The sequence below is a fragment of the Phocoena phocoena genome, chromosome 20, assembly GCF_963924675.1.
Source record: "Phocoena phocoena chromosome 20, mPhoPho1.1, whole genome shotgun sequence".
Classification (NCBI taxonomy): domain Eukaryota; kingdom Metazoa; phylum Chordata; class Mammalia; order Artiodactyla; family Phocoenidae; genus Phocoena; species Phocoena phocoena.
Window position 1 is genome coordinate 16,834,590 of NC_089238.1, and position 14,958 is coordinate 16,849,547.

The following is a 14,958-nucleotide window of genomic DNA, read 5'->3' on the forward strand; positions in this document are numbered from 1 at the left end:
AAACTGGGGGATGATACTTTTAAGATCGTTTAAATATCCTGTTCCAACACCATTCACCCAATGATTTTAGCATCCACTGATAATCCTTGTTAATTATTTCACTAGAGATTACAAAATGATGATTTTCTATGTCCACCACTCTTTCTATTTATTAGCTAGTGTTATTCTAAAAGCATCGTTTCCTCTTTTTCCTCTTCTTTTTAAAAGGGGCCTAGATCCCTTTTAGCGGGGAGAGGTATTTAGAAAGCAAGAACTGGGTTTATACATGTTCTTTGCTGCTGGGTATCATTGCTTCCAGGCCCTTTCTATGAACAGAGTCAGGAAACAACCAGTTTTTAAAAAATGAGTTCACACCCATACCTCCAATTCACATTCACCACCATAGCATTCTTCTTTACCTTTCCCCATTCCATATTTATATCTCCCTTCTCCAAGGTAAGAATACCATTTCTCAACAACATCAATATATTACTCATTTGCCCTATCCTATAATACATACAAAATAGTTTCAAAATTAACGCCACCAATACCACTACCAATAATAAACCCTAAGTCAAGTTTTTTTTTAATAGTTGTATTTATTCCTACAATATATCTTACTAAGAGTGTAAAAATTTACTTGAATTCTTATTTCTGTGTGGTTATGTTATCTGATATAGTTGTTTCTGTTTGTATTCATTCAATTTTTGGATTTTTTTTTTCCCATTGTTTTTTATTTTGTGAATAAGTAAAACATTTACATACTTGGAAAGTCACAACTATATAAAAAATATTCATAGAAAGGAATTAATTTTAACAAAACCTGTTAACATACTAATGAGTTTCAAGATAAACCTGAAACTGGATTTGTGATCAGTGAGATAAACTGATAAGTGATTATTTCAATGGAATTAAAAAAGATTAAGGGTTAGAGTTTGAGATTTAAAACTCTTCTTTATTGTGGAAATTTCAATAAAGGTGTACTTAAGAGTTAAAATGCACAACTATAAAAATAAACACAAAAAAATCTGATCTGATTATACCTAGCTTTTGTACATGATAACCTTTGTCCTCCAATCATAAACAGGACTGTTATTAGCCTAGCCCTCCTATATTTTCTCCTTATAGTGTTATATATTGATATTGTTCCCTAATAATGGCATTATCTCTACTTCCCTTTTTGAAAACCCACAATGTTGGAAAAAATGCTTATTTTAAATGGATATATCTTATGAAAATTTAAAATAACATTCAATAACATTTGGTAATTGGATATATCTAGATTTTTAAAAAATGTTAGCATTCTAAGAGATGGCCTTTATAGAACCACTAATCATTAAGGACATTAAAATAAAGTCTTTAAAATAATAGGCTACAAAAGGAACACCAAACAATATGTCTGAAAATTTGTGGTTTTATGTATCTTTGTGGTAAAGACAGGGAAATATACAAAAAAGAAAGAAAAAAAGGAAAAAAGCACAACATACCAACACCAACAGCCCCAAACTGCTGCCCGACTAATGAACTTGGACTGAATTGACTGTATGTTGGCATCCTGCCGAAAGGTCCATAGGAGCCCACTGACTGGAATGAAGAAGTAGATGAGCCTAGTGAAGACTGAGAAAAGATCATGGGTTAATTTTCCAGGCTCTAAACAATATGTACATAATGGAAAGAAATTTGGATATTTACTTTTTAAAGAAAACTATTAAATTACAACTACTAGACACAAAAGCAATTATAACAACTTGCAACATGCATTTAATGTTAAAACAGCTGAATAACCTGATTGCAGTATTTATATACATGTGTCAATTGTACGCAATGTGATTTATAAATGCTTTTTTCTACAATGAACTCCTCCTCTGAGTTCAGTTTTACAACAGATTTAGGAAAGAACCGAAGAAAAGTTACCCGAATAAGTAAACTAACTTTGCTTAAAGAAAAAATATGAGAACAATCAAATTTCGTTACAGTACTAAGTTTCAGTCTGGTGGTGACATAAGTAAGACATCTCACTTTTGATTTTACTCTTATTTTCAATCACTTGAGGTATACTATTAAATTTATGGGAAAGAAATGCAGAAACAAACTATCCTGTACGAAACCACTTGCTACTTACACTTTTAAATACAGTTATTATTACGTTAAAGAGCACTTTATAAAAAGCTTCTTACTAAACCTAAAATACATATATATTAATATGTATATATATACATTAATTTATCTTAACATAAAATGTTTGATAATATAAATATGAAGTGTACTAACAGCCACCAGGATACAAGTTCACTGATGGCAGAACCCTGTCTGTATGTTTGCTGCTAGTATCAGACACAAGGCAGGTATTCAATAAATACTACTGAACGAATGAATCAAAAGATCAAAAGCCAAAATTTACAGTGGTTGGAAGAAGTTTTTAAAAATCATTTTGAATTGTGCTCTCTAGGTTACTGTCATTCCATAAAACTGACAGATTAAATAAGTTGTTCTCTGGAGAGTTATCAAAAGATATGAGAGTCCGATAACATCGCTCTTCGGTGTAGGCAGCTATTTCTATGAGAATGTGTCTCCTCTCCCTCCATTTAAGAAGTTCGCACTTTCTCAGGATTCTTTCAGACTTAATTCCTCAAAAGTAAGACTTAAAAAGCAGGGGATAGGTAAGAGTAGAGAATTTCTCCAGTTTATGTTGCAAGAACCAAATTTATTATTTCTTAAAAAGCTTATCTTATACTCAGAAAAATAGTAAGTAAATGTTAAAAGGTACTTTCTCTTTTTTTCCCCCATTTTAATTTTATATAGTACTTAATATTTTCTTTAGAAGAGTTCATTAGGTATTTCCTTTTAATAGCTGGAAGGCACATTCTATGCAAGATAATATATATTTTAATAGTCAGTTTTGTGAAAACCTAAGATTTTTATCACTCACAGCATAAAAAAGAGGAAGTTAAAAAAAACCCAACAAGCATATTTTACTGCAAATGACCAAAGACTTTTGACAAGAAAAAAACTTGAGAAGAAAATGGATTCAGCAGGAAAACCATATGGGGGCCACAAAGTTTTTAATCTATGCCAGTAACTAAAAACACTCATGTTAACCTGCTTCCTCTGCTGCTCTAGTAGAAATTCAGAGCTTCTATGTGCTTCCAATTAACATATAAACAGGTACTATAATGAACATCTTCTTTAATTCATAATTTACAACCTTTTAGACATCATGTGTTTCTGTTTTAAATAAAATACACAAATTTTATAATTCCTCGGGCTTCCCTGGTGGCACAGTCGTTAAGAATCTGCCTGCCAATGCAGGGCACATGGGTTCAATCCCTGGTCCGGGAAGATCCCACATGCCATGGAGCAACTAAGCTCATGCGCCACAACTACTGAAGCCCGTGCACCTACAGCCCGTGCTCTGCAATAAGAGAAGCCACAACAATGAGAAGCCCGTGCACCGTAACGAAGAGTAGCTCCCGCTCGCCACAACTAGAGAAAGCCCGTGCACAGCAACGGAGACCCAAGACAGACAAAAATAAAAACAAATAAATAAATTAACTGATTTAAAAAAAACTTCTCTTAATGAGAATACTTAGGATCGTCGTCTTTAATACTTTATTTGGGAATTGAACAACGTATCTGTACATGTTAAAATCCTTTTATGTTTTTGCATTGCATGTATACTATGTTACAAACATATAATATATAATGTGATTTAGCATTTTTTTCGTTAAACTTAGTCATCTTACCTAAGAGTAGCCATCACCACCCTGGTTTGTAATATGATCCACGTGTGAATAGTATAGTGGCATGGATCCTGGATTCTAGAGCCAGAATTCCTGGGTCTGTTCAAATTATGGGTCTACTTCAATTTCCTCACTTATGAAAATGAGGATTATAAAAATGAGAATAACTCTAGCACCAAGCTGAGAGGGTGCTGTGAGGATTGCCCTATTATATGTGCAGTGCTTTGAATAGTACTTCTCATAAAGTCAGATCTCAATAAATGTTAGCTATTTTAACCACTGTTGAAATCAGAAAGTATCTTATGATAAAAATTAATTCCTCAGCTATTTCTTAATCTATTTAGTTCCAACTTATTATCTGAAGAGAAAAACCTGGGTGAGAACATTATCCAGTTATTTTGGGTATCCAGGTAACTAGAAAACAGTAATAAGCTTATATGAACATTTAATCGAGAAAATTTAAAAAACAAGGAGAGGCAAAATCCAGGGCTAGTTATGTGCATGAAATTTACTTGAACTGCAAGACAAATTTACTATGTTACCTGAACGATAGCTGGGTCCTGAGGCAAAGAACATTGTGGTTTTGGTGGCTCACAAACAGTGAGGTCTTTAATATCACTCCCACGGAATATAATGTATTCAAAGACTTCATCTCGAGGTGGTATTGGACGATCTGTTGGTCTGTCTTCTGTACCAAAGGACCGAACTGGTGAGAAAACAGAGGATATGAGATACATGTCTACTCACTGTATTCAGGTAGTGCCTCTTACAATGCACTGTTTCAAGTACTAAAGAGCAGTTCTTAAATGCCATCCATAAGATAGTATTCATTAATTTGTAGCTAAGTAAATTTCTTTTCTTAAGTGGAAAACAGAGTGGGTTTTGCATAGAGCTAAATGTGTTCAATTTAAAAGACTATTGGCGGGGCGGCGGGGCTTCCCTGGTGGCGCAGTGGTCAAGAATCCGCCTGCCAATACAAGGGACACGGGTTTGAGCCCTGGTCCGGGAAGATCCCACACGCTGCAGAGCAACTAAGTCTGCGCGCCATAACTACTGAGCCTGCGCTCTAGAGCCTGCGAGTCACAACTACTGAGCCCACATGCCACAACTACTGAAGCCTGCACATCTAGAGCCCATGCTCCACAAGAGAAGCCACTGCAATGAGAAGCCTGTGCACCGCAACAAAGAGTAGCCCCCGCTCGCCGCTACTAGAAAGTCTGTGCAGAGCAATGAAGACCTAATGCGGCCAAAAGCAAATAAATAAATTTATATATTAAAAAAAAAAAGAATCTGCCTGCCAATGCAGGGGACACGGGTTCGAGCCCTGGTCCAGGAAGATCCCACATGCTGCACAGCAACTAAGCCCGTGCACCACAACTACCGAGCCTGTGCTCTACAGCCCGTGAGCCACAACTACTGAAGCCCGCATGCCTAGAGCCCGTGCTCCACAAGAGAAGCCACCGCAATGAGAAGCCCACGCACGGCAACGAAGAGTAGCCCCCGCTCACTGCAACTAGAGGGAGACCGCGCGCAGCGACAAAGACCCAACACAGCAAAAAAAAAAAAAAGTTATCTTTAAAAAAACAAACAAGACTATCGGTATTATGAGGTTGTGTTCTTCCTACATTTTTATTTACTTATATCTTTGGTGGTTGTGGTAAGAGGAGGTGTTAAAGATGTCCTTCATTGTTATTTATTTTTAATGCCCTCATTCAGCAAAATAAAAAACTGGCAGCATTTCGTGTGTGTGTGTGTGTGTGTGTGTGTGTGTGTGTGTGTGTGTGTGTGTAGTAAGTGAAGATGTGAAGATTTTCCCAATCTACAAAAATCCCAAAGTTTTGGAAACTGAGCTTCGGGTTTAAGAGAAGAAAATGGAAAGAATATCCATCTTGGTGAATAGTACGTCCTCTAGAAGCCAAGGAAAGCAGCTGTCAAACTATTCAGCTCCATGGGATAGCCTGAAATGCCCTAGTTACCTGAAATATCTATCTCATAATTAAATCTGATTATTTTAACATTACTCAAAGGTGAACTGTGGACCACCTGCATGAGGGTAAGCTAGAAAGATTCTCAAATCCACTGACTCAAATCTTCTGGGAAGAGGGTATAGAAATCTGCATTTTAAACCAATTCCTCAAGAGTTTCTTATGAATACTAAAGTTTCAGGTTCACTATCTTAGGAGACTTCTGATGTTGACATTCCTATAGAAACTCCAAATAAGAAAGTTTTCAATATCAGATATTATTCATTTAAAGAGTGTCCTAGAGGAAGTAAACACCTTAACATTGTGCAAAGTTTTGAATGTATGCATTTTTCTGCAGAATTGATCCACAGCTAGATAGAAAATAAAGATTTCAGTTTAAATAATGCCTTTTTTTAAATCCTAAAAATTCTTTCTAGTACTTATGAGACTTCCAGGAAAGATGATGGCATGGTTGTAGGTTTGCAGAATATGCCTCCCCAAAAACTAAAGAAAATTAAAAAGTTAAAATATCCTTAAACCAGGAAAATACCTCAAACCTATACCATAAAGCTTTATTAAAAACTATCATTCAGACACTGAATAAGTTAGTACAAACCAGAAGACCAACTCCAGAATCCACATGTAGCATGCTGAGCAATTTTCCCAGGCACCCTCCAACCTGGTGGACGGGGACACAGATGTGATAAAGGAAAAGATGTAGGACGTCCTAGCTGAAGCATCCCTTCCTCTGGTGGCCGACCAATACTTTATCAGGGCGGGAGCAAGGGACAAGGTCCTACATCTTGTCCTTTAACCAAAAGGAAGGCCAAAAAGAATTAGAAAAAGCAAGACTAATAAAATTACAAGTAGGTCAATCTCACTCCTAAACTTAGCACCACCACTATCGCCACCATACAAGGCTTTATAAAGTCCCAGACCTCCAAAGTAACAGATTAGCTCATCCTGAAGCTGCAGGCAGGTGGGGTGGGGTTAAAGGTCTTCCATCTATTTACAAAACCAAAGAGAAGCTCTACTAGGCTTTCTAAGGCATAACAAAACCATTCAAACTATACCCATGTAGTCAAAAGAAAGATGAAAAATCCATTCAGGATTAATATTTATCACAGGAAACAGAAGAAAATTTCAGAAAGAACTGCTTTACATTCTCAAGAAAAATAAAACTCTTATGATCAAAATGATACTGAAAAGAAAAGGTAGCATAGTTAAGGAAAGAAAAAATAGACAAGGCAACTACAACAGCAGAACTAATAAAACATATCAACAATAAGCAGAACAGTCTCTGAGAAAGACAACAGAACAAATAAGAGAAAATATAGCTAAAGATATAACAAGTATCCTGACATAAAGACCTAAATTTGATCAGGTTTCATTGTACTTCCAGGAAAAAAAAAATTAGTGCACTATAAGCCATACAGACTTATCCTTTGCTACATCAAAATAAAGAACTCACAGGAACAGTGCCATCAAAAAATAAGAGATGGACAACAAATCCATTTAAGCACATAAATATATGTGACAATTTACTAAGGTGCTAGAATAGAATGTAAATTTAATAGTTCTGAAAAAGACTACAAAGTTACAAAGTGTTGCAAAAATTAGGATGGTACCTATTTCCACAGTATTCTAACAAAAATTGGGAGATGAAAATGACAAGAAGCAGAGGAAACACAAAAGGAAATTCATAAATTAATACTCATCTTTTATAGTAGGAGTCACCTCATAAAATTTGGGGGGAAGTTGATAAATTAACATATGTAGGCTTAAAAATTTGTTATTCGCAGTCCTAAAGGTAACCAAAAATAGAGTTGAAAACTAAAGGCATACTTTCCAAAATATGGTATGAAGAAAACCGTTACCGGGCTTCCCTGGTGGTGCAGTGGTTAAGAATCTGCCTGCCAATGCAGGGGACACGGGTTCGAGCCCTGGTCCAGGAAGATCCCACATGCCGCGGAGCAACTAAACCCATGAGCCACAACTACTGAGCCTGAGCTCTAGAGCCCGCAAGCCACAACTACTGAGCCCTCGTGCCACAACAACTGCAGCCAGCGTGCCTAGAGTCCGTGCTCCTCAACAAGAGAATCCACTGCTATGAGAAGCCCACACACCACAATGAAGAGTAGCCCCCGCTCAACGCAACTAGAGAAAGCCAGCGCAGCAACAAAGATCAATGCAGCCAAAAATAAATAAATAAAAATAAAAGTTCCCTTAAAAAAAAAAAGCTACCATACAGCAAAAGAGGGAAAATGAAAAAGTATGAAAACAGAGACCATGAAGAATGATTTGCACACACTAAGAGTTTGAGAAACAGGCTCTAATGATGGAAACCGATTTGATCAGATTTAATGTTTTCAACAGACAGTTCTTGTAGCATTATAAAGAATAAGTTAATTAGAAGAGCAACCAGAAGGGAACACATGTCTGGAAGATAACAGAACAAATGAGAGGTGGTGAAGGTTGAAACCTGGACATTGAGAGTAAAAAGAGAGGAGGCCGGACAAACACAGAAAAGGTAGAAAATTACTAGTACTATTCTGCTACAAAACATTTCAATACATGAATTAGCTCATGTGCAACTGGTTAGTAAGGGAATTATGTCAGTACAGTCAAAAATCACATTGTTTCCTCCCTAAGTTTTTTAACCTGTAATTTTTATTTATTTATTGCACTTTAGGGAGCAGCAGCTAAACACAGAAAGCCACAGAGTAACAGTATATGATGCCCAATCACCCCAAGTTTCCTCTTAGCTCAATTTGGCTATGTAATCAGTCTTATAAGTGCTTATTGCATGGTTCTCCCTGATCCTGATGCACTCTTTCATTGTCTCCAACAGCAGATTCAACTCTTTTTTATACTTTCTTCCATCAGGCTACCTTACATTTTTTTCTTTCAAGCTGGCAGACGACTTCATTGTTAGGTATACTTCACCGGCATTTTTGTTAATGCTATCATTTCCATTCATTTTCTTTTTCTTCTTTTCTTTTTTTTGGCCACACCACTTGGCTTGCAGGATCTTAGTTCCCGGACCAGGGATTGAACCTGGGCCCCAGCAGTGAAAGCGCCAAGTCCTAACTAACCACTGGACTGCCAGGGAATTCCCTATTTTTCTTAATTGTGGTAAGAATACATAACATGAGATCTACCCTCTTAACAAAATTTTTAGTGTACATCACAGTATTGTTAATTATAAACAGAGCTCTACAACTTTACCACCTTGCTTAACTGAAACTTTATACCCATTGAACCACAGTGTATCATTTCCCCCTACCCGTAGCCCCTGGAAACCACTATCCTCCAGTATATTTTCTTCTGTGACTTGGAAAATAAAATCAAAAAGGAAGCAGAGGGCCAGTTTGGAAATTACTGGGCAAGTGCTGGTGAAAAGGTACCTAAAGAAGGAGGTCAAAATATAACATTATTTATCAAATGTAATTTCTTACTTAGAGTTCTACAACTGTGTCCACTTTTTTTCAAAATAGACTGCTATATTATTTGTTACATCAAATAATATATTTGATATACAATAATATATTGTATATTAGGTAAATATACAATAACATTAAACATGCTATGTATGAGGCAGATTATAAAACTATTATTTTCAAAAGATTACAACTATCTAAAATAAAAACATATATGTGAGTGACATCATGGAAGATGGTAGAGTAGGAAGATCCAGGAATTGGTCCCTCCACCCAAGCAACTATTGGGCTGGCAAACAGTCTGAATTAACCTTTGTGGAACTATGGAATCTAGTCAAATGCCTGTAGCATCCAAGGGAGCACCTAATGAAGAAAGACGCCAGTAACCTTTGGTGAATTTTGGCATTTTGCAGAGTGGCTGGCTATTACCATTCATCATCTCCCATCTCTGTCAAGGGCAGCTATGGGGACAGTGGCCCATGTTTCTGGTGCAGCTTGCTGATGCCAGGTGGGCAACAGGGATCCTGTCCTCCAAAAAATTAGGGTTGTATGACATGATCTGCCTGAAAATTCACTGAGGGGCCAGCACAGAGGCTGGCCATTGTTTCAACCCTCAAGGGCAGGGCACAAGCGGCTTCCCTAGTAGTGCTGGTGAAGGCATTTAGAAGAGTTGGCATATCCTTTCCCCCCTCAGCAACAGCAGAATGTACATTATTCTGAATTGCACATGGAACATTTTTCAGGACAGACCAAATTTTAGGCCAAAACCAACTCTCAATAAATTGAAAAGGATTGAATTTTAAGAAGTATTCTCTGACCACAGTGGAATGAAGCTAGAAATTAATAATAGAAGGGTAACTGGAAAATTCACAAGTACGTGTAAATTAAACTGACTCTTAAAGAACCAATAAGTCAAAGAAGAAATCACTAGGGAAATTAAGAAAAATCTGAAGACAATTGGAAAAGAAAATACCACCTGCCAAAATCAGGGGATGTAGAGAATGCCATACTCAAGCAGGAAATTTATAAATGCTATACTAAAAGAATCTCAAATGATCTTTATTAAGAAACTAGAAAAAGAACAAACTAAGCCCAAATCCAGCAGAAGGAACGAAGGAAATTATACTGGATTAGGGCTGAGATGAACAACACAGAGAACAGAAAAACAGAGTCATCAAAGCCAAAAATTGGTTCTTTGAAAAGATCAACAAAATAGACAAACCTTTAGCTAGACCAGACTGACTAAAGAAAAAGATGAGCAGATGTAAATAACTAAAATCAGATGAAAGCAAGGACATTACTACCAACCTTATAGAGATTAAAAGACTCAGGAGAATACTACAGACAACGTATGCCAACAAAATAGATAAACTAGACAAAAAAGAAAAATTCCCAGAAACATACAAATTACCAAAACTGACTCAAGAAGAAATAGAAAATCTCAACAGATCTTTAACAGGTCCAACAAGAGACTGGACCAGTAATCAAAAACCTCCAAAGAACCAGGTCCAGTTTCACTGGTGAATTTTACTAAACATTTTAACATCAATCCTACTCAAACCTCTCCAAAAAAAAGAAGAAAAGGGAACACTTCCTAACACATTCTATTAGGCCAGCATTACCCCTGACACCAAGGTCAGACAAAGATACTGTAAGAAAACTACAGACAAATATCTCTTATGAATACAGACACAAAAACCCTCAACAAAATACTGGCAGACTGAACCCAACAGTACATTAAAAGGACTATAAACCATGACCAACTGGGATTTTATTCTAAGAATGCAAGGGTGGTTTAACACACAAAAAAATTCAATGTAATATGCCACATTAATAAACCAAGGTAGGGGGGAACCCCAAAGGTTTACTGCAATAGATGCAGGAAAAGTGGTTGTTAAATTTAACACCCTTTCATGGTAAAAATACTTAGCAAACTAGGAAAGGAAGAAAACTTACTTTACATGATAAAGGGCATATATGAAAAACCCACAGTTAACATCACATTCAATGGTGAAAGACAGAAAACATTCCCCTAAGAACAGAAACAAGACAAGGATGTCCACTTTCACCACTGCTATTCAACAACGTACTAGAAGTCTTAGCCAGCACAATTAGGCAAGAAAAAGAAATAAAAGGCATCAAAATAAGAAAGAAGTAAAACTCTTTTTGCAGATGACACGATTCCATATATAGAAAAGTCCATAAAATCTATTTTTTAAAAAACTACTAGAGCTAATAATTGAAGTCAGCAAAGTTACAGGTACAACATCAGCACAAAAATCAGCCGTGTTTCTACCTACCAACAATGACCAATCCAAAAAAGAAACTAAGAAAACAATCTCACTTACAACAGCATCCAAAGGAATAAAATATCTAAGAATAAATTTAACCAAGGAGGTAAAAAACTTGTACACTAACAATTACAAAATGTTGCTGAAAGAAACTGAAGACCTAAATAAATGGAAAGTCATCGCAGGTTCATGGATTGGAAGACTTAAGATTACAATGCTCCCCAAAGTGATCTACAGATTCAGTGCAGTCTCTATCAAAATTACAATGGCCTTCCCCCTTCCCCCAGAAATGGAAAAGCTAACTCTCAAATTTATATGGAACTTCAAGGGAGCCTGAATAGACAAAAGAATTTTGAAAACATTGGAGGACTCATACTTCCTGATTTCAAAATCTACTACAAAGCTACAGTAGTCAAAATAGTGTGGTATTGGCATAATGACAGACATATAGATTTATGGGATGGAATACAGAGTCCAGAAATAAACCCAAACATCTATGACCAATTAATTTTAGACAAGGGTCCAAGACTGTTCAACAGGGATAATAGAACAGTCTCTTCAAAAAATGTTCTGGGCTTCCCTGGTGGCACAGTGGTTGAGAGTCCGCCTGCTGATGCAGAGGACACGGGTTCGTGCCCCGGTCCGGGAAGATCCCACATGCCACGGAGTGGCTGGGCCCGTGAGCCATGGCTGTTGAGCCTGCGTGTCCGGAGCCTGAGCCATGGCTGTTGAGCCTGCACGTCTGGAGCCTGTGCTCCACAACAGGAGAGGCCACAACAGTGAGAGGCCCGTGTACAGCAAAAAAAAAAATTAAAATAATAATAATAATAATAAAATAATAAAAAAGTTCTGGGACAACTGGATAAATGTGAAAGAATGAGGGTGAAATCGTACCTTACTCCATATACAAAAATTATCCCTAAATGGGTGTGATATTAAGATATCATAAGAAATACATACATATATATATATATGTCTTTATCTCTAGCTCCTGGCCAGAGTGCCTAAAACTTCTGTAATTTCCTAATAGATAAAGGTACTAAGAGCATCTTTTGCTCTAATGTTTGGTCTTTGACCCTGGCTTCTGACATAGAGCTCCTAAATCTCTTGGAATTTCCCGGGTGATATCAGAGCATCTTTTGCTCTAATGAGGAGACTCTTGGTGAACTCCTGGATAGCTTCAGGAAGGGGGCTGGACATCAGAAAGACGAGGCTATGATAAGGAGCTTGAAACTTTCAGCCTCACCTCCCACCCTCTAAGGAGGGAGAGGGACTTGAGATTGAGTTAATAATTGATCACGCCTATGTGATGAAGCCTCCATAAAAATCTGTAAACTATGGGGTTTGGAGAGCTCCCTGGTTGGTAAAGATGTGGAGGTGCTGGGAGGGTGATGTGCCTACAGAAGGCACGGAAGCTCGGCACCACTTCCCACATTTTGCCCTCTACATCTCTTTCATCCGACTGTTCCTGAGTTGTATCCTTTTATAATAAACCAGTAATCTAACAAGTAAACTGTTTTCCTGAGTTCTGTGTGCTATTCTAGCAAATGATCAAACCAAGGAAGGGGTTGTGGCAACCCCCAATTTATAACCAGTTGGTTAAAACTACAGGTCACAAGCTAGGCCTTGAGACTGGTGTGGGAAGTGAGTGGGGGGAAGTCTTATGGAACTGAGCCCTTAACCTGTGGTATCTGACACTAACTTCAGATAGACAGTGTCAGAATTGAGTTAAATTGTAGGACACCCAGTTGGTGCCCAAGGAGTTGGAGAATTGATTGATGTGGGAAACCCCCCCACCCACCCACAATTTGGAAGCTAGAATGGAAGAGAAACACAGAATTTTTCTTTTAGTGGGTCAATGACCTAAATATAAGAGCCAAAACTATAAAAATATTAAGAGAACATAGGAGTAATCTTTATGACCCTGAATTTGACAACGGATTCTTAGATTTGACACTAAAAGCAACAGCAACAGAAGAAAAAAACAGATGAATTGGACTTCATAAAAATTAAACCCTTCATAAAAATTAAACCCCTTCTTAAACAGTATTAAGAATATTAAAAGACAAGCTATGAAATAAGAGAAATGTTTGTAAGTCATATATAAGCGTTTAATATGTAGAATATATAAAGAACTCAACAAATTGTTAAAGACAAACAATCCAATTAAAAATGAGCAAAAACTTGGAGACACTTCTCAAAAGAAGATATACAAATAGCCAACAAGATCATGAAGAGATGTTTAATATCATAAGTCATTATGGAAATGCAAATCAAAACCAACATGAAATACCACTTCACAACTACCAGGATGGCCTTAGTAATAAAATCAGAAAATAACAAATATTGACGAGGATGTGGAGAAATAGGAATCCTTGCACACTGCTGGTAGAAATGTGAAATGGTGCAGCTGCTGTGGAAAATAGCTTGGTGGTTCCTCAAAAAACTAAACATATAATGACCAAATGACTCAGCAATTTCACTCATATATAAAAAGCCTATGTCCACACAGAAATGAATGTTTCAAGTAGTATTATTCATAATAGTCAAAAGTTGGAAACAACCCAAATGCCCATCAACAGATGAACAAATTGTGTTTTTTAAACACACACACACACACACACACACACACACACACAAATGAGTATTATCCAGCCATAAAAAGGAACAAAATTCTGATACAGGGATGGTGGCGCAGTGGTTGGGAGTACGCCTGCTGATGCAGGGGACACAGGGACACGGGTTCGTGCCCCGGTCCGGGAGGATCCCACATGCCGCGGGGCGGCTGGGCCCGTGAGCCATGGCCGCTGAGCCTGCGCGTCCAGAGCCTGTGCTCCGCAGCAGGAGAGGCCACGGCAGTGAGAGGCCTGTGTACCGCAAAAAAAAAAAAAACCCAAAAAACAAAATGCTGATACATGTTACAGCTAGAAAGAAGCTCCAAAGCATTATGCTAAGTGAAAGAAGACAGACACAAAAGTCACCTATTATACAATCCCTTTTATATAATATATCCAGAATAGGAAAAGCCAGAGAGACAGAAAGCAGATTAGTGGTTATTGAGGAAAGGCGGGGAAATGGGGAGGGAATTACTTAATGGATAAGGGGTATTTTCCCAAGGTGATGAAAAAGTTTTGAAATTAAGGAGAGGTAGCGGTTACACAACACTGTGACTAAACTAAATGCCACTGAATCATACACTTTATAATGGTTAATTGTATGTTATATGAATTTCACATCAATAACATACACAGGGACTTCACTGGCAGTCCAGTGGTTAAGACTCTGCACTTCCACTGCAGGGGGCACAGGTTCAAGCCCTGGTCTTCCTGGTACAGAAACTAAGATCCCACATGCCACATGGTGAGACAAAACAAAAACAAAAAAACACACACACACACATCCCTACAAATATAGCTGGTAAGAGAATACACAAAATGATAATAATAGTTGGATGAGAATGTTAAAACTAGGTGTGGTTGTCCTCTATATTCTCAACTTCATCATGTTGTTACATTGCTTTAGTAAGTATTCTAGTTTTTCTTAC

General features: G+C 37.3%; 1 protein-coding gene across 9 annotated transcripts in view; it reads right to left on the reverse strand.

The window, feature by feature from the left end:
* LSM14A (LSM14A mRNA processing body assembly factor) overlaps positions 1-14,958 on the reverse strand; it is a 55,639-nt gene that overhangs the window by 25,896 nt on the left and 14,785 nt on the right. For 8 of the 9 annotated variants that reach the window (XM_065898505.1, XM_065898508.1, XM_065898504.1 and 5 more), the window contains exons 2-3: positions 4,262-4,425; positions 1,467-1,596 (exon numbers count right to left, since the gene is read on the reverse strand). In XM_065898505.1, the coding sequence (XP_065754577.1) occupies positions 1,467-1,596; positions 4,262-4,425 (294 nt within the window). The remainder of the gene's footprint in view (positions 1-1,466; positions 1,597-4,261; positions 4,426-14,958) is intronic. The other variant, XM_065898507.1, reaches the window with a different exon arrangement.